At 41.8% G+C, this 27,379-nt stretch overlaps 2 protein-coding genes across 2 annotated transcripts; one reads left to right on the top strand and one right to left on the bottom strand.

The window, feature by feature from the left end:
* Window positions 1–1,401: 1,401 nt before the first annotated feature.
* ing2 (inhibitor of growth family, member 2) lies at window positions 1,402–4,457 on the top strand. The gene is made up of 2 exons (XM_054601638.1): window positions 1,402–1,694; window positions 3,067–4,457. The coding sequence occupies exons 1-2, from the start codon at window positions 1,550–1,552 to the stop codon at window positions 3,765–3,767; spliced, it is 846 nt and encodes a 281-aa protein (XP_054457613.1). The 5' UTR covers window positions 1,402–1,549; the 3' UTR covers window positions 3,768–4,457.
* A 19,219-nt stretch (window positions 4,458–23,676) lies between these two features.
* LOC129093152 (uncharacterized) lies at window positions 23,677–27,088 on the bottom strand. The gene is made up of 9 exons (XM_054601068.1): window positions 27,019–27,088; window positions 26,668–26,882; window positions 26,042–26,178; window positions 25,841–25,951; window positions 24,838–24,996; window positions 24,607–24,730; window positions 24,305–24,508; window positions 23,737–23,852; window positions 23,677–23,686 (listed from the first exon to the last, which is right to left on the bottom strand). Exons 1-9 carry the CDS (start codon window positions 27,026–27,028, stop codon window positions 23,677–23,679), a joined length of 1,086 nt encoding a protein of 361 aa, XP_054457043.1. The 5' UTR covers window positions 27,029–27,088.
* Window positions 27,089–27,379: the final 291 nt, after the last annotated feature.

Here is a 27,379-nt window from a genome sequence, read left to right as displayed (position 1 = left end):
CACACACACACACACACACACACACACACACACACACACACTCACAAGCAGGTGGCTCACAGTGAGAGTGCTAAATGAGCTTGTCTGACATATGCAGCCGTATGTCATTGTCAGGCCTGTGTAAAGCAGATGCTTTTTTAGTGCTTTGAATGGTTGCCACTCTGGCATGTTATTGTGAATGTATGCATGTATGTTTCTTAATATCAGTTTGAGAAAACACGTGCAATTTTTTCATAAAAAAAAGAAAAGAAAAACGAAACAAAGATCCATTCAGCTAGTGTGTAGTTGGCAAAAAAACCATGCAATGTCAGCTCTGTTTCTGGTTGTTTCCTTTGTCTTACTGTTAAGTTGCATTTATAGTTCGTTCAGAAATCAAAGGTTACAACAAATCTAACAAAAACATGCCAAACACCAGAGGACATGTTGAAATGAGGAAAACTAATAAGTATCAGGTAAAATTGTTATATTGATTATTAGAGCTAAGTTACCAAACTCTTCCCTCAACGCACACTGAGTTTGAATGTACTGTACATCTGAGGCAGTGAACCAAGTACTCTGCTAGCTTTAAGCAAGGAGTATCACTCAGCCTGTACAGTTGTATAATATATTCTGTGGCTCTGCAGGGAACTTTCTAAGGTCTAAAAAAAATATCCCCTGATGTTATTTATCCACAAATGTGAAGTCTCAAATGCAAACCCCTTTTGTTAAGACATATATCAGGCAAGGAGTAACTAATGAAAGGCACCATTCAGTTGCATTATGGGAAGTTTAGGATACAGGTTCTTTGCAGCTTAACCCATGCTGGGAGCTAAAAGTCACAATATGTCAGGGTCTGCTGCTCAATTTTTCTTTATTTATTTGTGTCTCTAAAACCCCTTTTTGTTATTGAAATGCAATTATAAATCGCTAGAATACTATATTAAGACATACAGATAATTAGCTGTTCTAATATGTTTAGTTTAAGGCCCAATTTGTGTACAAAAAATTGAAAAATGGCAACACCACCAAAAAGTCACAAGAGAAGGTTGGTTGGAAGATTGGAAGTTCATGTTCTGCTGTTAAAAAATTGAAGTACACTAATAATGTATAAACATTGGAGTAAAAGAGGTTTATGTTGAATTCTAAAAGCTCGAAAAATGAACATAATAAAAAAAAAAAAATTATGCTTATGTTCTGCCCTAATATGAAACAAAGACACAATGTCAAGATTAATTTGGTCTCCGTCTAAACTACGGGAGCTCTGTATTTTCAATTTCCCCATTGGTTTAATTTCCCGGGAAAACTGTTATGATAATGAGGACACCCTCTACCAATCCCGACGCCGCAAACCCAATTGGGCCCGCCTTCGATGACGACAAATAAGAGGAAACTGTACAATACCATAAAAGGAAAATACTCCCGCATGCGCAGTGGCCTGAGTTTTGTTTGAAGTGAACTGCTGCCTGGGACTGCCCTACAAGCTGCAAAGTCGCCAAGCATTTGATTTTAACAGTATATATTTTCACATTTCCTCCATATTCTTTCAGCGCCTCTATGCATCGTAAAGACGATGTTAGGCCATCACTACCCAAATGCCGACAAGTCGCAACAACTGGTCAACTATGTGGAGGATTATCTGGAATGTGTGGAGTCCCTGCCTTTGGACATACAAAGAAATGTTTCTCTGCTTCGAGAAATTGATGCAAAGTATCAAGGTATTGTGTTTACGTGTTTTATCATTCATTACCACTGCGTGTATACAATTAGCAAACATTAACTGCAGTCTAGCAGGGTGAGCTGAAATGGTGGAGCAGGCGCGAGCCCTGTGTTCCCATTTTGCAAAAACCGAGCGTCCCTTGTTATAATATATAACGTTACTTCCATAAACAGTGATGTGACTGACAGATATATGGATGATTACTTAGGCGAGCCGGTCGTTAAATGAGCCGACCGTCAGTTAGCATCGCCCGGATACGTTATGTGTGTGACACCAAACTCAATGAGAAAATTCTAAAATGTCGATATTTCTTTCTCACAGCAAAAGTACACATGCATTATGACCAGAAACAAGATCTGTATTGAGTAAATGGTTCCCCATAGCAAATTCGGCATCAATATAATCCCGAAACAAGCACCGAAAGATAATAAAATCTCAACTTCTTTAACAGGTACACACTGCCGCCCACCGCGGTGTTTCCGCGGAGGATTATTGTGCGAATACCAAGGAAAACAATGCATAAACTTGGGCATTTATTTGAATTGAACGCTGCTTTGTGTGCATACTGTATGCCGAAAGCCCCGAGCGTAGAGTCAGGACGTGTAGATGTACAGCACGGTGTTCATTGAGGTGTGAATCATTGCCCGATAACCATGGTGAACATAAACTGCCGTGTTTTTTAAATGGGGAAAAAAAAACAACAACAACAATCCTCATTGATGCTTTATGTTGACGCAGGGTTAACAGCGGCTAACAACCCGCTTTCGATACAAATAAGTTCCACGACACCGTCCACGGATAATGACGTAGAGCGATAACATTTAGGACGCATTACATTTTGGACATTTTTAAAGCGAGGTTAAACGTTTCGAGTGGAAGTCCAGCGTCTCCACCTTCCACTCTGCTCCGTCGAGTGAGAGTCGCAGAGCCGGAAAGCTGCTCCTCAAGGCAACCCCTTTCCACATCTTACTGACGTCATTTCCTGTAGGCAGGAACTCACTGCGGCTCAGCCCCTCCTTCTCCTCCTTCCTCCTCTCCGAGGTTTTAAAACCAGTTGGCACCTGTAACGTTACATTACTGTCCCCCTTTGGGTAGTCTTGTTCAATGCCCATTTTAAAAGTCAACTGCATACTGTGCTGTCATTGGGCATACACTCTTGCTTGTACATCCAAACGGAGCACAGATAACCTCCCCCTTTCATTAGATGAATTAACACACAAGAAAAACACTTAAAACAAACTGAAATACTTATTTGTTATTATAATTGTATTATTTTATGTATTGTATGTATATTCCCCTTTTTAAATATGTGCAGTATCTCCCATGTCATTAATGAGTAAAAATCCATGTCTTTGCCTCCTGCTTTGCAGAGGTGCTGAAGGAGGTGGATGAAGTGTTTGAGAAGTACAAAGGTGAGCCAGATGCAGCTCAGAGAAAGCGCCTGCAGATCCAGCTGCAGAGGGCGCTCATCGTCAGCCAGGAGCTGGGCGACGAGAAGATCCACGTGGTGACCCAGATGACGGAGCTGGTGGAGAACCGCTCCCGCCAGATGGACTCGCATTCCCTCTGCCTCCAGGAGCCCAGCGAGGTCGAGCGACCCACGACGGAGCGCCGCTCCAGCGTCCAGGACTCCCTGGCGCCTGAACGAACCTCGGCCCGTCGCCCGCGACGTCAGCGCAACAGCGAGAGCCGCGACTCCAGCCACCCGTCGGCCAACGGCTCCCTGGTGGACGACCCCGTGGAGGAGCTGTCCATTCCTCCGCCTCGAGAGAAGAAGTCCAAGTCCGCGAAGAAGAAAAAGCGCAAGGCCAAACAAGAGCGGGACGCATCGCCGGTTGACTTCGCCATCGACCCTAACGAGCCCACCTACTGCCTCTGCGAGCAGGTGTCGTATGGTGAGATGATCGGCTGCGACAATGACCAGTGCCCCATCGAGTGGTTCCACTTCTCCTGCGTGGGGTTGACCTACAAGCCCAAGGGCAAGTGGTACTGCCCCAAATGCAGAGGGGACAACGAAAAGACCATGGACAAAAGCCTAGACAAAAACAGAAAAGACCGCAGGTCCAGGTAGTGACATGTCCTCAGCCGCCCCTCACTCGTCTGGAAGATGTCTTCAGCCTGAAGGTGGAGACCATCAGCCGTAGTTGATAACAGTTCTCGTGATGTCGTAAGAGCACAATCGAACACCATTAGTAGCAGCGCTTATCATTAATCAAGGACAAGTTGTGATTGAACTTGTGCTGTTATATCACTGAATCTCCCTCTGGCTATAACTGTGCTGTAGTCATAGGGAGTCCAGCTGCTGCAGGAACCATCAGCCTGAAGCTGCCATCTTCCTCAAGTGTTTTGCTTTGTGTCGGACTATTTTTTTATTTTGATTTACTGAAAAAAATAATGAAATCATATTTTGGTTTCTTATCCCTTTTCATTCTGGACAAGGTCCTATTAAAAACAAGGTGATCCTGCTTATTATCATTGTTTTAGTCAGTTATGGCCAATCAAAACTTTTTTCCCCCCCTTTATTTTAACTTTCTTAATAGCACATAATTAATTTGAAATCAGTGTCTGTCTCTATACAATAATGGCTTGTAGAGAATAACTTAGAGATGTAATATGTTTGCAAGAGACTGATATTTAATCAAGGAGATGAATGTCGTTGGGACACTGGAATAGGATGTCATGTTTGTGGACTCAAGGTTTTCACTCGTTCACTATCACTATTGTGTTAATGTCTTTTTATATTCATTAAAACAAAGTATAGCCATTCAGTTACCGTTCGGTTTCCTTTTCTCAGTCTTTATGAAGTATGCAACAAGGTTTCCACACAGTCTTCTATGCTATTAGCCAATCATTTTATTTATCAATAATCAATCAATCTTCTTTTTTTAGCCACATTAGCCTCTGCGCTGGCATTGTTAGTCACCCGTCGTTGGTCCGACCCTGAGTGAAATATCTACTTACGTTTCAAAGAGACATCAATCCTCCCCAGAGGACGAATCCTGAGGACTTTTGCAATCCTCTGACTTATTTATATATTATACTGATTTATAAAGCAAAAACCCCATCACCACTTGATTTAAACCTTGGTATCGTGATAGTTGTCCTTAACAACTTCACTCAACTAACTTTGTTCACCAAGTGGTTCAACCAAGTTAAGTGTCTAATATGCTGTATTTCATCACTGCTAAATTTAAGGTTATAGGCTCTAGAGGTGATTATTGCTTACAAGAATAATGAAATATGTTCATGAATTTTGCCACTTTATTGAGTATGAGTAATCATTTGCGTATTTGGCAAAGCATACTGCCCTTAAAGTCATTTTGCTGCAATACAGTTTTTAGTTTACCATAGTTGGGGAAACATGTAAGCAGAGTCTGTGTTAAACCTTTCCAAATGTTTATCATGTCATATTGAACCAAAATTAAAAGCGAGAATGCTTTTCGGTGGACACTCTTAGCATCAGAAGTATTACTTTAAAGAGCGAAGAGTTGATTCATTTTTTGTCCAAACCATAACTGAATTTACTAACTAGGAGACACGTTTATGATCAACTCAAAAGAAATCCTGAAACAGTCCAATCACAACAAAAAAATAATTCTATTTTAAAGTAGGATAAGTTAAAGAGAAAAAATAAATAAAAAGAATGACAGAAAAAAAAAAAGGCCCAACAAGGATTGCAAAACTCTGAACTGCACAATTAGAGCTAATATCTTTTAATAAACCAGAAAAAAATAACTAAAAAGTTACAACTTGATTTCAATACAATAGGAATTTAACTGTGGTTGCATGAAATTGACTTAAATCCAATTCAAAAATACTACAGCAGCGAACACGCGTCTTCATGATGTTAAATGATGTACTGTGCTGTTTTGATTCTGGAGTACAGCTGCATGTGACCCCTCCATTAGCCTTGAAAGACCAAACGCTAACATTAGGAGAAAAGAGCTGGTCACGAGTCCTGGTCTTCTTCCTCACTGCTGCTGGACTCACCAAACAGCTCTCTGTGTTCAGAGGCTTGAGCCTCTGGGCTGACGGTCCTGGATGTAGACCTGACGCCGATGAGGACGGGGCTGTGGCTGAGGCCGAGCAGGACGGAGACCCGGCCTCCACCAAGCGGCCGCGCAGAGCTGACACGCGTGTCCAGGGAGAGCACGGACAGGACGCTGCATCCCTCCAGGTCCCACAGGCTCAGCTGCCCTGGATCATTACAGTACATAAATATGTGAACATAAATATGTGCTTAGACAGAATTTTTTTGGTATCTTTTTTTGGGGGGGAGGGGGCTTATATATTATAATCCTGAAGATTTTAAGGCCTGGAGTTATTTGGAGACACCTGTGGTTACTGGTGTTAAAAGCAAGTGTGTTTTAACAAGAAAGGTCCCAGAGTGCCATTAACCTGCATTCTTTATAATGGCCATCAGGGGGCGACTCCTTTAAAAAAACAAAACCAAAAACTTTAATACAATAGTCATATATATTACTAAGGGTGTCCCCGACTAATATTTTACATAGTCATATCTTGTCGCCTCCCCCAACTGATTTTAGAGCACTAAGCCTGTGGGCCATTTTAACCCTAATGTCAACAGCTACTAATGCAAGTCATGTGACACATGATTATGAGAATTTTGTTGTAAATTCTTGAAGTTGTAAAACCACCTGACCTGTTACTCCAACTGGAATTCCTGGACCCGATTTTGTGTCTCAGCGGTACCTGAAACAACGTACCTTCATGTGGTTTTAACTCCAGGCTGTTTCTAGTCTGTAGTAATGTTCATGCTCTCTGTTCCACAGAGGACCGAGGAAGCCTGCAAAAACCTTTACTGGCCTATGAAGGGTCGTTTTAACTAATGGAAAGTAATGGTTATAAAGTGCCAAAAAATGTAACTACTTTATAGAGAGGAAAGTAGTATTGTAGTACTAGTATTATAGAGTCTGCTCAAACAAATTGCAATAAACCTAGAAGTCACTTCAGCTCTCTGCATTGTTTTTTTCTATACTTAAAATAATTCCATTTACCTCTTTAATTAAACCCTTATCTGAACTGCACTGATTTCTCTTTCACATTAAGGTGCCACGCTTTCACACTTTTGGGAAAGTGAAATCAGTGCGGAAACTCAGTGTTTTTAAGCACCAGAGTGTGAAGACAAACACACACGTCAGTCACACGACTGAAGCCCGAATAAATCCCTCCATTCCTTCATAGGAGTTCCTCCAGTTGTGTTTCCCACCTGACAGCAGGATGGCTCTGGTTCCTCCCTCGGTCACGTAAAGCTTACTGGAGACTTCTATCGACAGGTTTCCATAGCCACAGATGCTCCTGCAGTTTCTCTTGAAGGGGTCCCACACCTTCAGTCTGTCAGGGCAAAGACAGACAACACTTAGTATTTAAAAAAGTGAAAGCATTTTCACATCCACACATTTTAAACTGAGAACAGAATTCACTATTGGGTTTTTCATTCTATCTTTACATCTCTGCTTCACCGAGCAGCTGTGGACACACATCAGCTGATTTCTTAGTATGTTGCTTTGAGCACAGCATCACTCTTAAGAAGAACAACAGCATACAAATACAGCGGGTAAAATAAGTATTGAACTCGTCACCATTTTTCTCAGTAAATATATTTCTAAAGGCGCTATTGACATGACATTTTCACCAGATGTCGGTAACAACCCAAGTAATCCATACATACAAAGAAAACCAAACTAATAAATTCAGAAACTAAGTTTTGTGTAATAAAATGGAATGACAAAGGGAAAAAGTATTGAACACATGAAGGGAGGTGCAAAAAGGCATGGAAAGACACCAGCTGAAATCTATCAGTAATTAGAAAGCAATCATGCCCCTTGTCAGTGCAAATTAATATCAGCTGGTTCAGTCCCAACTGATGGCCTATAAAAAGGTGTCTCATTACCAAGGTGTCACACAAGAAACATCTCATGATGGGTAAAAGCAAAGAGCTCTCTCAAGACCTTCGCAACCTTATTGTTGCAAAACATACTGATGGCATTGGTTACAGAAGGATTTCTAAACTTCTGAATGTTCCAGTGAGCACTGTTGGGGCCATAATCCGGAAGTGGAAAGAACATCATTCACCATAAACCGGCCACGACCAGGTGCTCCTCGCAAGATTTCTGACAGAGGAGTGTAATAATTATCAGAAGAGCCAAGGACCACTTGTGCAGAGCTTCAGAAAGATTTGGGATTAGCAGGTACAATTGTTTCAAAGAAAACAATAAGTAATGCACTCAACCGCCGTGGCCTGTATGCACGCTCACCACGCAAGACTCCATTGCTGAAGAAAAAGCATGTTGAAGCTAGTTTAAAGTTTGCTGCACAACATTTAGACAAGCCTGTGAAATACTGGGAGAATATAGTCTGGTCAGATGAGACCAAAATTGAACTCTTTGGATGCCATAATACACACCATGTTTGGAGGTCAAATGGCACTGCACATCACCCCAAAAACACCATACCAACAGTGAAGTTTGGAGGTGGGAACATCATGGTGTGGGGCTTCATTTTTGAAGCATATGGAAAAATGTACCGAGACATTCTTGATAAAAAATCTGCTGCCATCTACCAGGATGATGAAGATGAAACGAGGGTGGACATTTCAGCAAGACAAGGATCCCAAACACACAGCCAAGGAAACTCTCAATTGGTTTCAGAGAAAGAAAATAAAGCTGCTAGAATGGCCCAGCCAATCACCTGACTTGAATCCAATAGAAAATCTATGGAAAGAACTGGAAAGATCAGAGTTCATAGAAGAGGCCCACGGAACCTTCAAGATTTGAAGACTGTTTGTGTGGAAGAATGGGCCAAAATCACACCTGAGCAATGCATGCGACTAGTTTCTCCATACAGGAGGCGTCTTGAAGCTGTCATCACCATCAAAGGCTTTTGTACCAAGTATTAAATAAATTTCAGTAAGCGTGTTCAATACTTTTTCCCTGTGTCATTCCATTTTATTACACAATACTTAATTTCTGAACTTATTTGTTTTGTTTTCTTTGTATGGATGGATTACTTGGGTTGTTACCGACATCTGGTGAAAATTTCATGTCAATAGCACCTTTAGAAATATATTTACTGAGAAAAATGGTGACGTGTTCAATACATATATTACCCGCTGTATATGCCAATGTATATGTATATCTGTATATGTATACAGATATACAGATACTGTATATATGTATATGTATATCTATAGATATATAGATGGAAAAGTACCTCATACAATGCCTATAAAAAGTATTCACCCCCTTGGATATTTTCCCCTTTTGTTGCTTTTATACATGAAATCATGGTCAATTGGAAGAAGGTTCTTTGGTCTGATGAGACTAAATTTGAGCTTTTTGGCCATCAGACTAAACGCTATGTTTGGCGAACACCAAACACTGCACATCACCACAAACACACCATCTCCACTGTGAAGCTTGGTGGTGGCAGGATCATGCTCTGGGGATGCTTCTCAGCAGCAGGCCCTGGAAGGCTTGTAAAGGTAGAGGGGAACATGAATGCAGAAAAATATTGCCAAATCCTGGAGGATAATCTGACTCAGTCTGCAAGAGAACTATGATTTGGGAGAAGATTTATTTTCCAGCAAGACAACGACCCCAAGCATACAGCAAAAGCTACACAGAAATGGTTCAAAGACAACAAGGTGAATGTTCTGGAGTGGCCAAGTCAAAGACCAGATCTCAATCCAATCGAGAATTTGTGGCTGGACTTGAAAAGAGCTGTTCACGCCCGATCCCCGAGCAACCTGACAGAGCTTGAGCTGTTTTGCAAGGAAGAATGGAGAAAAATTGCAGTTTCCAGATGTGCCAGCCTGATTGAGACATATCCACACAGACTCAGTGCTGTGATTGCAACAAAAGGTGCATCTACTAAATACTGACATAAAGGGGGTGAATATTTATGCAATCATTTACTTTACCTTATATATTTTTAATTAATTGACATTAGTTTGTAAAAATCTGTTTTCACTTTGACATGAAAGAAGCTTTTTTTGCAAATTCTTGTCAAAAAAGCCAAATTATATTGACCATGATTTCATGTATAAAAGCAACAAAAGGGGAAAACATCCAAGGGGGGTGAATACTTTTTATAGGCATTGTACAACCATACTTAAAAAAAATCCAAACTAACTGTTTAAACTAGAATAAAGATGACAAAAGTCTTTATGCTAGGTTAAGATAGCATAAAAAGGATTTTTTTCCAGCCTGTCCATATTGACACTTTAATAGAATTTGCATCGCTAGGCAACAGCATGGGTCCAATTTTACTTCCTGTCAATTTATGCCATTCATATACTCTGCATTAACAACTATAACCTACTTCATATATTCCTTATTATCCACAGGAAAGAAACTGGGTCACATTTGGAATGTTTATGAAATGGTCTATAAAGAATGTCCAGCTCCATGGTTACATAAACCTGAAACTGATATTGATCTTCTCATCTAACGTTGGACAAAAATACAAACTTTACTTTTACTTTCCAGAACTTTTCAACACCAGAGTTACAAGGTGCTTCACAGATAATATACAGAAAATACAGTACCATAAGATACAGCAAGAATGTCAGGTAGGAAGATAAAGAGAAATAAAACAAAATATAAAGACCAACATAAAAGTTGAGTTTGAATTAGAGTATTAATATGAGGAAAAGTGCTCCTAAATGTCTGGCTGAGTGTTTTGAATGAGTCGTCCGCTGTCTGAGGTCCACTCTCAGTGCTGAACGGTGAACGCATGTACCTGTTGCTCCCTGTGACCCCAAACACAACTCTGTCTGCGTCGTCTGTGATCGCTACGCAGCAAACTCCAGCTTCGTTCCTCAGTCTTTTCACCACCTAAAATAAATAGTAGAGAGTAAACAAACTGAGAGGTGAAAATGTGAGCGCATAGCTCAAGATGAAACAGTGACAGCCCACCGCTCCTAAGAGCAGGTCCCACAGCGTGACACAGGGGGTCCTCTGCTCTTGGTTATAGCTGGTCAGCACCAGGTGACGGCCGCTGTAGGTCACAGCTGCAGCGTGGAGGCTCAGCAGTGACGTTTTATCCTCCAGGGTGTGGAGGTGTTCCTGCAGAGCCACGCTGAAGACATTCAGGTGGTGAGCAAAGTAAGAGCACACCACCACCTGCAAAATAAAGGTGTGGTGTAAATGATGCAACCTACTTACTTAGAGAAACGTTATGTAACAAAGCCCATCATCTCTAAAATATCTATTCCGTGACATTACTTTGCAAACAATGCTGACATTATTATATAAAATAAACCATATATACAATACAGCCTAAATAGTGCAGATAAAAATGTAGATTTGGATTCATCCTGCTCTTTTGCTGTGTACCTGTTCATCTCCACTGATGATGTACTGGTCTATAGAGTTGCATTTCTCTCTGTCCAGCCTCCTTTCGGCCTCTTTCTCTCTCTGGGCCTCTCTCTCCAGCCGGCTCTTCTTTGCTGACTGGCTCTCTGTTCGGAGCTCCCATGGCATCACTGAGGCAAGGCACCAAAACTAAAAGTTACTTAGAGCTACAGGCCCATCCAGACACATGCTATCATCTGACCAGACGTTATTGATAACAAATAATATGTTTTTATAACAGCAGAGCATTAATTCTTTATTTATTTATATTAAAGAAAGGGTAGTAAACATGTATCTGTGTGTTGTTATGTCCCCTCATTATGACAAACAAATACAATAATATACAAAGGAAAACCCTCGAAATTACAAAGTACAACATCTTTTCTGTATGAATATGGGTTTCCCTTTTGCGGTGTTTACATAAAAATAACTAAAACTTTTGAGTACAAAAAAAAGAGTCTTTATGGAGTTGGTCCAGGATGGAATTTGAAATCATAGATAAGACTAGAACTAAGATTCGGTTAGGGTAAAGGTTCATATGTGAAGGGGGTTGAGGGAAGAGCACCAGCACTGAGATCTACGGCTACCACTGAGTAAAATGTCAATGTTGTTGCCATGTCACTTAGAAGACGATGAGGACAAATGTGTGTTTTCGGACGAGGACAGGTCAGCTCACATGTTGTCTCTCTGCGCGGCGTCACATCGGGCTGCGGGTCTGGGACCGGTCCGCTGCACAGGAGCGACTCTCTGTGGGACGGCTTGATCTCACGTTTGATAGAGCCAGAGTCCAGATCCCAGAGGACCAGATGAGCTCTGCAACAACAAACAACACAGCTGGGGTTCTGCTCAGACGGCTTTTTGAATGTTGATATGATAAATATACAGTAAGAATAACTTTATAAACTTACTTTTATTCTTAATTCAGTTCAGGTCATGTGAACACGATATGCATTTTAATAAAATCTGTGCATGAATAAATGTATGTAGGGTGTCTGGATCTTACAAGGCCTAAAATAAAACATTAAACATGGAACCCATCGATTAAATAGGAGATCAGTTTTCCCGACTCATCTGGTGAAGTACCCCTATCTTTGCAGACTTTTCACATTACCTGTATTTCTCAGATTAAACCTCACCTGGTCTCTGAAAGGCCCAGGAGAGTCCGTCCGTCCTCCAGAAGACGGTACTCATGCTGAGGACAGGGAATAACTGTGATCCCGGTCTGTCTCCTCACATAGCGCTGCTTGATCAAATCATACACCAGAAGAGTCTGGGAGGACAGACATGACAAATGTGTTACTATGACAGGGGGTTAGGTTAGCTTGGTCATTCACAACCTAGCTAAGAACATGAATTTAAAGGAGTTTCAACTGACTTTTGGCCAAAAAGAATCTTTAATTATAGGTCTGAACTATAGACTGTGTATAAGAAGTGGACGTAGTCACTGTGAAGTCAACCATTGGTTTGTAGTCGTCGCCATATTGTTTTTGCGTACTGTTGTATGATTTAAGCGTAATACAACCAAACAATGAATTCAACATTTTTAAGCAACAAAAATGTTACAATTAACTTTCATGAAAAGGGTTAGAGTTCTAAGATGAAAACACAGACAACAGACCAGACAACACTGTGGTAGTAACCTGTCAATCACTGTGTATCCCCGCCCTTAAGCATACTCCTCTTTATGGTCTATTTGACTCTAAATGGACCATAATTTACTAAATGAACATCATGCTGTATTGAAGAAGATTTGAAACTAGAGATTGAGACCATAAACTCATGTTTACAATGTTTACTGAGGGAATAAATCAAGAGAGAAGTAGAGTCATTTTCTCATAGACTTCTATACAACCAGAGGAGTCGCCCCCTGCTGGTCAGTAGCGAGAATGGAAGTTTAAATCACTTCCTCATTGGCTTCACTTTTCAGAACCAGAGGTTGCTACCTGATCTGGACACAGTGGAGACTGAATGTGTGTACGAAAGGACAAAATGTAGACCAAACACTAAACTCCAAATGAGCAGATGAACATATCCAAAATTAGATCAAAGAGAGTGTGACCTGGAATGGCAATGAAGGGGCGTCCACGCTGCTGCTCGTGCTCCTGTCCGTAAAGATGTACAATTTGAAGTTGTGGGCGAGAACCACGTCAGTGTTGCAGTAGAGGCCGTGTTCCACTCTGACTGGTCGGCAGGCGTAACGCCGTCTGGTCAGGTTCCACACATACACCGTCCCAGCTCTGATGGAGCGGCACACAGCATACCTGCCAGCAGAGGGAGCAAGAATCCATCAAAGGAGGATGTAACAACAATACTAATCTGTATGCTGCTCCTGATGCCAAAAATATCCTGAAATATCCTAAAAGTATGTGTTTGCCCCATTATATTCTACTCAGGGTGGACAACTCTGTCAATAAGTCAAAGCAAAATTATAATTCCTCACCTATACCAAGCACATACAGTTTGGTGTCAGATTTGGAACAGACATAATCATTTTTAGTTATGAGCAGATTATTTCATCTCATGGGGTCCATTTTTCTTCCCTCACCCTGTCTGGAACCTGCTTTATGTTAAAAAAAGACATGGGAATCTTTATTCTACCATTGTAGAGAAAACATACAGATATTGAATGAAATGTTGCATTTATGATTTTTTACGAGTTAATTAAAGTGTGCCCAAGAGTTTGCAATTAATACGCAGGAACAATCACCATTCATACGGTGGTTAGTGTTTGGACACATGTTTGTGCAAAAAATAAAACTCTATCTCTGATATAATCTAATTGGTCAGTGGGCAGTCCGTGGTTAAGGTTGGTCGAATCAAACCCAAATATTTGCTTCCTCTGGATCAGAAGCATCATGTGATGATATACAAAAATTGCGACTACCGTCAGTATTACATCTCAGTACCAACCTCGGGGTTTCCCCCATGGGGACGACCTCCTCTGTGCCCTCACTCCTGAGCTTATGGATGTTATAGGTCAGAGCCTGGTCACTGATCCTGGAGGTCAGATCCCACAGGCGGAGGTGCTTCTCTCCACAGCAGATCCCCAGGCAGAAGCGCAGATCAAAACACAGGCCTGAAGGGAAGGACAATGTTAGCATAGCTAACATAGCTGCTCTGAGCTTTGTAGGAATCCGATCACATCTTGGGTGTCGTCTAGTCGGACACATCAGATGCAGACTGTAGGTATAAGCCTGCTATTGGCTGTGTATTTCTTGTGGCATCTTACGCTATCTGCGCTATATATTCTGCAAGGGCACCGCCACTGCGCCCGTGGCTAGGCGCCACCAAAGATGGCTTTGATTGGTTCAAAGAAAGACAAACAAGCCACAGTGTTTTTCCCCTCCACCAGAATGATAATGTATGTAGCCAGTCCTATCTTTAGCGCTGACACAGCAAGTGGACGTAGTCACTGTGAAGCCAACCATTGGTTTGTAGTCGTCGCCATATTGTTTTTTTTGTGTACTGTTGTATTATTCAACGTAATACAACCAAATGATGAATTCAACTTTTTTAAATGTCACAATTACCTCTCATGAAAAGGGTTAAAGTTCTAAGCTTTAAACACATACAACAGACCAGACAACATTGTGGTAGTAACCTGTCAATCACCGTGTAGCCCTGCCCTAAAGCATACTCTGCTTTATGGTCTATTTGACTCTAAATTGACCATCATTTACTAAATGAACATCATGCTGTATTGAAGAAGACTTGAAACTAGAGATTGAGACCATAAACTCATGTTTACAATGTTTACTGAGGGAATAAATCAAGAGAGAAGTAGAGTCATTTTCTCATAGACTTCTATACAACCAGAGGAGTCGCCCCCTGATGGACATTAGAGAGAATGCAAGTTTAAATCACTTCCTCATTGGCTTCACTTTTCAGAACCAGAGGTTGCTGCCTGGTCTGGACACAGTTGAGACTGAATATGAGTACAAAAGGACAAAATGTAGACCAAACACTGAACTCCAAATGAGCAGACGAACATATCCAAAACTAGTTAAAAGAGAGTGTGACCTGGAATGGATATGAAGGGGCGTCCACGCTGCTGCTCGTGCTCTTGTCCGTAAAGATGTACAGTTTGAAGTTGTGGATGATCACCACGTCAGTGCTGGTGACAGGTCTTTTAGACTAGGCGTAGTCAGGTGTGGTCTTTTACTTTAGACCACACCCAGCTCTGGTGTAGCATGGTTCAGTAGCAGATACACTGTGACCTCACATCTCGGTGGCAGACTCATTCTCATTTTTAGTCGCAAATCCATTCTGTCGGCTGAGATGATGTCCATTGCTACCAGATTTTATCAGCTTTAGTTAGCGAGATAGCACACATCACTGTGTATGTTGAAATTTTTTTCGACTCATATGAAAAATTAGTAACCTGCAAAATGGTCTGAAAAATGCATGTGATGACCACACGCATGATATCATGCCATCTTAATGCTGCATGTCCCTGGACATTAAGTGAGGAGGACAGAGATGGTAACATTACTCTAAACTCATTATGAGGCTATTTCTTTAGGTAACCTGTAACCACACAAAATAATGTAGCTAGCGAATGATATGCTTACTCTTGGCCCTGGACGTGCTACCAACACATGCATGCTAGTGTTAGCAACAGACAACAAACTGTTAAATTCATTCTTTACACTTTTGCTACTGTGTTTTTGGTTTTGGAAAGATACTACTCTTTGATTAGTTACTGTTGCTAAGCTATTATTGGACAATTGTTGTTTTGGGGAGCACCACTGTAAAAACAAACCTTTGGTCAGCACTGCGGGAAAGCGGGTTATGTGTTTGTGGTCCTCTGTCTCCAGGTTCCAGGTGACCAGCTCAGTGACGCCAGTATGAGGGGAGGGGCAAAAGGCCACGGCGTGAGTCCCCGCCCGGTTGACAGTGACCTCGGAAATGTAGTCCTGGCTGCAGCCCAGTATGGACCGCAGGTAGAGAAAGGACACAGTGCTGAAGAGCTCGATGTGGATGATTTCACTGCCCCTCTTGTACGGGTATCTGACACAGACACAGAGTACACAGTGGGTGGTGAGTCGCTGATTGCTCAAGGGTACGGAAGAGTATTACTGCCAGACATGAGGGGAAAAATTTGAGGAAGAAGACTTTTTTTCATTTTGTATTTCGTGGAAATGTTGAGAGTAAAGTTGAAATTTTGAGAATGAGGTCAAACTTTCAGTATTAATGCTAATTAAAAAACAAATCAGAGGACAAAATCTTTTTGTAATTTGTATCTTGAAAATAAAGACAAAATGTCGAGATTTAATGTCGAAATTCTGAGAAATAAATCAATCTAGCGTATGTGCATTTACTGACATTTCATTCTTTTCAACATTTGAACTTTATTCTGGAAATGCCTCAACTCATGATTTTTCCCCCATAGTCTTCTGACAGGGAAGGCACAGAGGGTCCTGAAGGATTTCAATTTAGATTTTTAATTCCCTTTATTATTACTTAACTATCTTGTCTTTACACACATGAACAGAATATATGTGATTTTTCCTTCTCAGCAACTTATTCCTCCAACAAAATATTTTTTTTCAGAATTGCAAATCATTGAATTCATTGTACCCCATCCGTGCCTTACTTCAGAAACATCCCTTTGTTTAAGGAATTTCTAACATTTTGTATGTACAATATGTACCTTTTTTCTTTGTTCAAGACATAATGCAGACATTAACAGAGAGCTGCTGGGTGATATATAACAAACCGTTAACACCGTTAACCGTGTACCTGCAGAAGAGCAGCAGGTAATCTTCAGTCATTTCCACAGCTTGTATGGAGGCAGCGCTGTGCTGAGCAGAGAGGACAGACAGCACAGCGCCCCCTCTGGCTCCAAAAGCTGCTGCCTCACCGCCAGACCTTAAACACAGAGAAGAACAAACTGAAAAAAGAACGTAACAGTCATTTTTAGAACACTGCCAAACCTTTACTCCTCGTTCAAGTAAGACAGCCCCGTGAACAAACACATACAGACTGCTGCCCTATTTTAATTTCAACTAATCTGGCAAGTAGAACAAGTTATTATTTCATTTATTTTCTAATTCTTATCTGAGCCGTAGCACCACCATGTACATTTTGTTCACTTTTGATACGCTCTACACTTATGTTGTCACTTCAGCTTCACAGTAAGTAATTATTACCATCCCAGTCCTCTTGTATTACCAGCAACCACCAGTGCCCTAGTTTGTTGTTCATCTGATACCTCCTTCCTGTCAGGTGTGAAGGTATGGCTTCTGTGCTAATTACTCTGAAAGCAGCCATGCCACTGTTTCTAATTCAGGTATAATTAGATGGAAAGAGAATGAAGAAAACCTCTCTGGAAACGTATATTCAGTGTCATTTGTTGATGTGACGGGAGCAAGGGCATGAAGGCATCATCTCCGTGCTACATTACACTGGGGAGGCACCCGATCGGTGTCCCATCTTAATAATTCACTACTGTTTTCAAACCCAGTGGTGACATTTTTTTGGATACCACGGAGGCCTGACTTCACAGCTCGTTAACAAAGGGATACGTGATATTATTAAAGAACAAGTTCACCCGCAGTGACACTTGTGACTCATGTGTTATGAATGTGATGCTGCTATGATCCTCATCATGAACATCCATATTGAGCTACTGGCATCTGGCCTGCTGTGCAAACAGGATTTTAAATCAAGGTGGTCATTTCCATCAAGGACTTTTACAGTTTCACAGTTACAATTTCAGTGACTGGTTTCCTTAATATAGGTGAGAGAAGTTGATAAAACAACTCCTCTACTTACACCTCCCTTCCCAAAGGTGTCAGACAACTACAGTGCCTTCAGGTTACATAAAAACATGAAAGGTTCTCTAGAGCCAGTGTTTTGTTTGTCTGTTCTGGGAGAAGCATGGTGGTGTAACATGGACGCTCCAAATGTGGATATGAAGGACTCATTCTTAGCTTTGGAATCCATTTAGATAAGTGGATTCCAAATTTCAAAGTGCCGAATATCATCACTAGGCACCTTCAGTATATCCAACATGTCCCAAAGGCATGGCCGTAGCCTGGTCCTGACCTGTAGGCAAATAGGACGTAGTCTCTGATGGAGTTGTTGGACAGCAGAATGGAGTGGTCTCTGTGGATCGCCTCACGCTCCATAGAAATGTTGGCACAGTGCAGCAGAGAGCAGGAGGAGGCCAGGTCAAAAACCTCACAAACACACCAGGGACACACGTTTAGCTGGGACAAGCTGTCATTCTCCTCAACTACATTCAGGCTTCATTTATTTTTTTACATTTTGGGGGCAGCAGAACAAGATGAAAATATACCATTAACACATAATAACCTCATAAAGTTATCATGAATAAAGGTCTAGCAAACATCTGCCTATTTAAACATCTAGCAGACAAAGAGCAGCATATTCAATCATCAGGAGTCGTGTTGGTGTCCATCTGATGAATATAAGTCCAATATTCACTCTTTTTTAGCTCTCTATTTGGTTTTCACCGACTCCTGAGAAAAATGTCTCTTTAGCTGCTAAATGCTCCACTTTCTTCACCAGCTGTTCTCCAACTGTGCCAGTCTGCTGTTTGCTGCTGAGCACCTTGACAAGATGACTTCCATCATAGAAGACCACCAGCAGCTGTCCTCCACAAGTCGTGGTGACTATGGGAACGTCCACTGAGTCACTCTCTGAATACACAACTCGCCCGGACTCAACCTCTCTCACCTGAAACACAGCCAAGTTAGATATCAGTATCTTGCATAAACAGTCTCTTAAATGTTATATAAAATAACAATCATAAACAAGCAGTAAAACTACATTTAGCGAAAGTCTTACCTGCAGACTTTGTCCCATGCAAACTATAAGCATCCTATCATCCAGACCCAGGGTGATTGAATCTCCCACAAATCCCCCAGCCGCGTCCATTCTCCTTATTATCCGCCTCTGCTCTAGATCCCAGAACCTCAGGCTTCCATCTGATTCACTGGTGACAGCCAAGGGTCCTCTCTGCCCTCCTCCCAAGGCCGTCACATTGGTCAGGTGACCTGGTTAGTAAAGACATTAAAGACACTAAACAAGAGCAACAGAGCAGAGCAGGACAGTATATATACAGTATATGATGTGTTACCTGCCAGCAGGGTGTGTTTGAGGCCTCCTAGGGGCAGCAAGCAGGTGGAGGAGGGCAGCAACACAGGCAGGGAGGACTGGGTGCACTGGGCCAGTAGAACATGGAGGTAGCTGAATTTCAGCGGGTCACCTGGGTCATAAACACAGCTTAGAGATCAGCAAATATCTACCATTTAATGGAGCACAACATACTCTCTTGAGTTACTGAAGGCTGATACAAAACCCTTTGCTGCCACGTGGTTGACTATCTTTAACTCAACTACTTTACTTCCTCAAATTACTAAGAAATACATGAATTCATTGTTCCACTGCTAAGCAGATTCACTCACTGGGGTTAAGTGTCAAGTTTAGCTTTGTTGATCTTTGATCGACAGCAAACCGTCTCTACAGTGCTGACCAATGAGGGAATGGAGAAACCATGAAGACAGATTACAGAGGAACAGTGGAAGCTAATAGCTTATTAGCAATGTTGCACCATTGTGACTTACTAGTGCTAGCATTTTTCATGCTGGTTAGCTCCCCAGCTACAGTGGTCGGCCAGCGACCCCTATGAAAAGTCACTATATCATGAGTTGCCTATCCATTTATACAAATTAAAAAGTATACTAGTCTAGAATCTCGCTCAGATTTATACATCTGCACGGATTCAACCTCTCACCTGAAACACATCCTTTTGCTTGAAATATAAGGTATACAGTAAATAATATTGACATACACAATTTCTGTCACAGTGTACCTTTAGCAACGGGACGGTCCTCAATAACCATTTGTCCCAGTCGACCCATAAGCTGGGAGGCCAGCTGACAGGGGTCCTGCAGCAGCACCTCTCTGGACATTTCCAGAGCACCTGAGAGCACCTCCACATCCACCAGCACCCTAGGAGGCGGAGGGGACACGCACTGTATTTTCACAGATAAACTAACAGAGGGATGACAGCACGCAGTGGAAAGAAGACAGAATGGGATATAAAAGGTGGGTACGAAATGCAAAAAATATGGCAAGCTGGATTTTAGCTCGGGTCAGAAGTCCATTGTCACTGCAGTAATTTGCCAGGTGTGTGTAAATTTGAAGGACAGGATTTGAACTCACAAGTCCTTTATATTAGTTCTTCAAACAACAACTTCTGTCACAAATGTTTAAAAAATGTACGCCCTTATCCCCATTCGTATGACTCAATGCATCAAGACAACAAAGACACAAGATTCTTGGAGAAAGCTTTAGAAGGAGGCTGGATGAAGCTAAGAGGAGGCTATAAAGATGAGACTGTTGCCTCGCCTTTGAGTGTGACCATTCGAAAGACCTTGTCAATTCTCTTTAATCTTTCTTTGACATCATGACATTTTCCATTAAGGTTAAGAAAAAAAACATAATGTTCTGATGTCATTTATTCTAACTGGATCTACATGCCTATGGACAGTTGAACTGAAAGGCAAACTGTTGCAATCAGGGTGTTGGAGCCAGATTCAAAGTTTTTGATTCAAGAAAAGAAAATGTTGAAATAATATTTGAGTTAAATAATTTTATTTGTAATTGTTGAATATTACTTACTGATTACTTTGTGTGACGTGTGCGCCTCACCTGGCTTCTGTGGCTATGGGAGCGCTGATAGGGAGCCCTCTAAGGGGGAGTCTTTTACTTTTGTTTGGGGGTTAGATGGCGGAGAGCAACAGTTTTCCGACCGCATCTCTGTTCAGTCAGATGAACGATTATGTTTGATTATGTTTTTTATTGGAAAAGTCAACCGGAGTTTATCGGGAATAAATGATTCTTCAGTTATTGCAGCCGATGTCTCCGTGCGTGCTTTATGAGAAGTGTGTGTGTTGGCAACTCCTCACCTAACCTCAGGTGGCTAAAGTCAGGACCATAGAGGCCACATCACAGGGACATGAAAGCCTAAGCCAAGACAGTATAGGAACAACAAAGCTCTTGCTTGTTCTTCATATTGGTTGTCTCCTACTAAAGTAACCAGTTGCCATATATCATCATTGCTATATGCATATTAGGAAAACAGGACAGCCTTCTGTCTGTCCTCTGATAGGACCTACTTGTCTGGTAGCACAGCCTTCTTCAGGTCCTCCTCGATATCCAGGACAGACAGACCCCAGGCCTTATGTAGCAAGAACTCATAGTTGAAAATGCATTCAGACAGGAAGGGCAGGATTTGGCTTGAGTGGACCAGGTGGTATGGTAACCCGTGAAGCTTCCTCAGATTGAATCTGTAACTTTTTGTCATTCCTCCACCATCTTCTCCCTCATCCAGTGTCCATGCCAGTGGCTGAAATATGTGTGAGTGTTGCAATTTGTCTCTGTAGTACTTAGCATAGTCTGCATGCACAGCCATGCGAGAATCATCTATTTTTAAATAGTGCTTTATGCACACACGGCCCAGCTCAGAATGCGTCCAGCGGTGCACCCACGTCCCGTCAGTCCTGACCTCAGTAAGGTGACAACCGAGGTCACGCTTCAGTCTAGCCCACAAGACATAAGGCACCCTGGGGTGGCTGGAAGAGGTGTGACATGAGGTCACCTCCTGGAGCACCTTCCCATCTTGGGCCAGTAGGTCCAGTAACTCCTGATGATGGACATAAACATGAATTGGATCTGAATTTTGAATTGATCCTGTTACCGTACAAGCTTTTATGCTAGACAACACTGGTGATAAAATGACTGCATTAAGGTAACCAAAAATACGGGATAACTGAAAATGCTGGATTCTACTACTTAAAGAATAATTCTGGTTTTGGGAAATACACTTAGTAAGATGACATGAGAAGAAATAGTTATCTTAGCATAAAGGCTGGAAGCATAGGAAAACAGCAAGCTTGGTTCTGTCCAAAGATAAAAAAATAAATCTGCCCACACCTGTACTGCTCACTTATTTAACATTGTGTCTCGTTTGTTTGATCCGTACACAAACAGAAAGTAAAAATGGCTACATGCAGGATCTACTTCTTGGTAAACACAGTGACTGTGCTCAGCTTCCTGGACTCTTGTTGGCATATCAGGGTTGGTTTGGTTCCATCGGGCCTAACAGAAACCAGAACCAAAACCTCTCTTTACTGCCTCTACCTGGCAACCAGCACTCAAACCAGAGACACTGCACAGAGGCACTGGGCGGATGGATACACTGTTGTTTGTGAAGAAATAGCCCAGCACATATATTCCCCTAAATACACAAATATTTGTTTCAACACTTTCTTTTTTTTTTTTACAAACTTAACAAATGACATTCAGCATTAATTGGTAAGCTTTACAGGTAGTGGTTTGCATATTTAAAAACAAGCTAGCTGTCTCCAGTAACTTACAGTCGTTATGCTAAGCTAGGCTAACAACTTCCTGACTGAGTCTTGAGATTTAATTCATGGGATGTTAAGTATTCCTTTAAAATCTATCTGATCATCTGATTGTTCATGTATTGTCCTTTTGGACTTCTTTTCAATTTGATAAGAAGAATGTTATTATTACTGACTACAGACCCAAATTGTAATACATCGTAATTGTCCTTTAGAGACATTTCTGAGAATGCCATTTTTTTTATATTGCTGGATGAATGTTAGACATCACTTCTAGAATGCATATATGAGCAGTCAGTTGTAAAGCAGAAATGATTAAGTAGGTAAGTTAAGCGAGTATTAGATATCTGCTTTTTTCCATCTTCCTTAGTTGGAAAAAGCAGAACTGAAGCAGAGATTTTACATGGAACTCAAAGTTTGAGCAGTTGTGCATAACAGTACCTGGGCCAGGAATAATAGGCTTTGTCAAGTTGTAGAAATGTTTCTGTGAATCATTCTTTAGTTGCATTAAGGCAGTTTTAAACTGTGTCTAGCTTTGTAGACCATTTCATGGTTGTGAACGTAAATATTCAAAATGTTTTCCAGTTTATTTTTCTTGCAGTGGATTTAAATGACATTAGCCTACAGGAAGTAAACATGGACCCAAGCAATGCAGTTCAACTGAAATGAGAGTTATGCAATTAAAAGAGAGATAAAGCTTTGAATCATCAGCATACCAATGTGTACAAGGTGCAGCTTGCAGCAATTCTTGGTCACAACTGAGGTACATCTGCATATTAAAGGGGTCGTTAATTTGAGACTTATTGCCCTATTTAGTGTAATCGATCCTTGACTGTAATGTTTGAGTGTAATTCTTTCAATGATTAAATATTACATATAGATGGGAAGCATTAAAAAGTCATAATACACCCCTCCAGAGCCAGATTACCATAATGAAAGTGGTAACAAATGTTGATTTAAGGTCAATAATATCCTGTTCACCAAAGCCAGGCAGATTCTCAAGCAAATGTATTTTGTTTATATATATTTACACACCTCTTCAGTGACACCACAATGTGAGATGGATATCAGTGATGCAGCCCGTCTCACCAGCTGCCTCCCCAGCTCTCTCTCCAGGCGAGCCAGCACGCCAAGGTAGAGGCCCTCCAGGCTAGCTGGAAGGCTGAGGCTGGCCCGGGAAGAGTAGGAGGTCCAGAGCCTGCTCTCAGAGTAAGCTGCCTCCAGATAGAGAGGGCAGGGACAGGAGAGACAAGACTGGACTAACAGCTGCCACTGCTGCTCCCGAAGACACCGCCGATCGATCCGCAGCTTGGTCTCCAATGCTGCTGTGACATCCTCAGGACTGAGAGGAGGGAGGGACAGGACCATGGGGTGGGCTGACTGTTGGTGGGGGAGATAACTCTGTCAAATAAAAATCTCTCTTTTACTGACTGCTAAAATGATACAAGTACTGTTAAATAAACAAGCAACATGTCAAATTTCTGTAGATGCCATTTCTAACTGGTTGAGCTGGACCACACAGCTCCCATCAAAAATCATATTTTGCTAGTTGGCGGTCTGGACGAGACCAGAATCCAGATGAGTTTGAAGTCTTGACAATTATTAAAAGCCACGAGAATGCTACCTGCCTGGAGGCAACTATAAACTTTGAAAAAGGAGGAATAATAACGGTCTGGTTTCTTGCAGCTAAGCACAGTTACCCTGCCAGGCTGTTGTTCATCAGGAAATAGCTGCAGCCCATATATCCTTCTTAAAACACCAATGCTGTATTCTCCATTCTGTTGCCAGACTGAAATTTAAAATGACATCTACTTTAACAAAGCTCTACTGACCTGCAAAGTGTGAATGCAGGGGGAGTCGGTGGTTGCAGAGAGGATGAGGTGGACGTTTGGAGGTAGAGGGGTTAAGATCCAGGAGAGGTCTGCACCGTGCTCCTCAGACAGCTCATTTAAACCGTCCAGAAGGATCATCAGGGGCCTCTCTGCACCCACCAGACCCAACAGAGAGTGGAACTCGTTGATCAGCTGAGGGAGGCCCTAGAGGAGATACGAAACCCTTGGTACCAGTTTAAAAGAATCCCGGTCAGACGGGTGAGAGATAATGAAGATGTGTTTACTAGGGGATGGACCAGCACCTCTGACAGCTGCGTGTGGGGACAGTAGGCTTCAGCAAGCTGGACACAAAGACTCTGCAAGACCAGTCGAATATTCCTGCTCTCTCCAGTAAAGCCGATGAAGTGCACCAATACCTTCACAGCTCTGAACCAATGTGAAAAGAAAAAGAAATGGAATGGTTCTATTAATCATACGCCAAACAAAAAAACGTTACTGCTACCATGTGATCCTCTGCTCCACTGGCATCTCACCCATGAAGCCAAGAGGGTGCTAACTGTGCGACTGCAGCCATGGTGGAGCTCTTTCCCCAGCCTGGTGGTCCCACCAGGAGGATCGTTCTGGTTTTTGACTGCTCCACTGATTTCTTCACATCAGCTAGGAAAGCCTGCCTCAAAGTACTGCATGTGCCCCTGAGGGATGGAGTTAAATCTCAATGGAGTTAAACTGGAACTTTAGCATGTGTGGAAATACAGTAAAGAACTGCATTTACCCTGTAAAGCAGCCCAGTACGGTAGGTGTGGATTACTCTACATTGTCATGCTGTAAGTTTACTCTATTTACTAGTTTTTCTTTGTAACACCAAGGGTAGAAGTTTTGCAGTCACACCAGCATTTAAAACAGTAACCTTTCAGATTGAAATCAAGTTGTTTCAATTGACCCTTTGCTAAGTCCTGTAAGTGGTTATTGGCTAGGATGCACAGGTCCACTATGCTGAGCAACCATCTAGTGTGACCAAGCATTAACATTGTTGGTTTCAAATCTTAAGTATTTCATGAAAAAATGTAATGTTCATGATTAAATAAGCTGCAGTCAAATGCAGACGTTAAAGAAGAATAAGTTAAATACATCTTTAAGACACCATGAGTAGGGTTCAAACATTCTCTGAATTTTGCAACTAAAATTTGTAAAAGCCCTGCTAGACTGATCCGACATGGGGACATTTGTTTAAATGGCCTGAAAGCGTAAAAAAGACTATCACCATCAGTTTGATCAAATAAAAAAAGAATTAAGCCATTGGAACAATTTGTAAGCTGTAACAATCACTCAATAAACACACTGATACTTTGAATGAGATATTCGTAACAGCTATAAGCTGCACTGGGAAAGATTTTCATTTTAATAATACAGCCAACTAATCAGCTTAAATGAGGAGGTGTGGATACAACAGGGACACATTTCACTGTAAGATAAGCACAGCAGAGTGGTGTAGCTCTAGTGATTGGTAATGGAAAAGAAAGACAATAAGCCACTCACAGATGGAGTCCATAGTTAATGTGACGCCGTATCTCCTCTCGTATCTGCACTCTGACAGCTTCTCTCCTCACTGTGTCAAAGGGGCCTCGAGTTTTGGGGACCTTCATCACTCTGAAAAAGTGAAAGTACATAAAGCAGCTGCAGTTAACTCCTACAACATCATACTAGTTTATAAAGTGTCCAAATACGTGTGTGTTGTACTTGTTTAGGGAGCTGATAACAGTCCTTTGAAAGTGGGAGGAGACACGCTCGGTGTAGAACTGGTGTGAGCGATGTTTGGAGTTCAGGCCTTTTTGTCCCCATCCAACGCTACGCTCATAAATGTTGGTGTGGCGCAGCTTGATGATTTTGACATAGACAGGAATAGAATGTACATAAAAGGGGGGAACTGAGAGACAAGAGGACTCAATCTACAAAGGCATGACTCGTGTTGCAGTTTGGTTCAGTTAAGAGGCTACCAAACACCATCTACTGGGGGGAAAACACTGCTAACCTTAGTCTGCCTGCTGGATAGCTCATTGGCTAGTCAGCTGTAGCACACTGAACATTTTCAAGACTTTCAGAAGCTAAATTGCAAGGTTGCAGTTTTTCAACACCACTTCTGACAAAACACTGTCTGCCCTTAACTTTTATTGTAAACTACAGTTTGCAAACAAAGAAAACTGCATTTATGAATCATCCTAAAATATCTCTTTTTTTTACTTTCAAAAAGTGGATTTTGAATTCATAAACTATGAATTAAAAAATGATTGTACATTTTTGACTGAAAAAATGTACAGCTAATTGGGATTCCAGTTGGAGTTCATAGCCAGTAACAGTGAAAACACCTTTTCATGGAGCCGCTGCAGAAATTGCTGGTGTGCCGTGCTGGGTACTCGATCGAGCTGAGCCCGTCCTATGAGGAGGTCGGTGTACTCAGCAGCATGTTTGTTCTTCAGGTCATTGTGGAGGTCCGGGATCAGTCTCTTGTAGCAGTGGCAGTGCTCCTCTGGTGGAGCCTCGTCTACATACCGCAGACCCGTCTCTACCTCCCAGTCAAGAACTAAAGCATAAAAGAAATGAAAGAAAACAAAGACATCTTTGTATCAGTTCAGTCTTGAGTTCAGGTGGACGTTTGAAGAAATATCCTCCAGGTGTTCCTGAGATATTGCATTAACGAGAATGGACGGACGGACAACCTGAAAACATAATCCTTTTGGCCACGGCATAAAAAGAATCCAACAGCACAGTGGGAGGATTTCTCTGGCAAGAAGGATAAAGAAGAAACCTCTATCATATTAGAAGTGGGGAAAATAAATAGTATACGTTTTTCCAACTGAACCTGTTCTCAGTAACAGTGATGTCTCCTCTTGCCCAAGTGCCTCTACCGCACTGCCTTGAAGAACTCTCCACAGTCCGTTGCAGGTAGCGCTCCAGTCCTTCCTGGCCCGCCTCCTGCGCTCCCTGTCCACGCTCAACATGTCAGGATGGTGAAAGCTGTGATTGTCACCAAGAGATAATGAATAGGGTTGTTAAACCTACGTTCATGTATTCCAGATG

Source organism: Anoplopoma fimbria, chromosome 7 (assembly GCF_027596085.1).
Source record: "Anoplopoma fimbria isolate UVic2021 breed Golden Eagle Sablefish chromosome 7, Afim_UVic_2022, whole genome shotgun sequence".
Lineage (NCBI taxonomy): Eukaryota > Metazoa > Chordata > Actinopteri > Perciformes > Anoplopomatidae > Anoplopoma > Anoplopoma fimbria.
The sequence above is the reverse complement of the archived record's forward strand: the minus strand, read 5'-3'. Positions and strand labels throughout refer to the sequence as shown.

What these genes read in the sequence shown, in the direction of transcription:
- ing2 (XM_054601638.1), top strand. Translation starts at nt 1,550, where the DNA reads ATGTTAGGCCATCACTACCCAAATGCCGACAAGTCGCAACAACTGGTC. An exon ending in AATTGATGCAAAGTATCAAG is followed by an intron (nt 1,695 to 3,066) that starts GTATTGTGTTTA and finishes CCTGCTTTGCAG; the next exon opens with AGGTGCTGAAGGAGGTGGAT.
- LOC129093152 (XM_054601068.1), bottom strand. An exon ending in GCACCCTCTTGGCTTCATGG is followed by an intron (nt 24,731 to 24,837) that starts GTGAGATGCCAG and finishes ACATTGGTTCAG; the next exon opens with AGCTGTGAAGGTATTGGTGC. An exon ending in CCCACACGCAGCTGTCAGAG is followed by an intron (nt 24,509 to 24,606) that starts GTGCTGGTCCAT and finishes TATCTCCTCTAG; the next exon opens with GGCCTCCCTCAGCTGATCAA.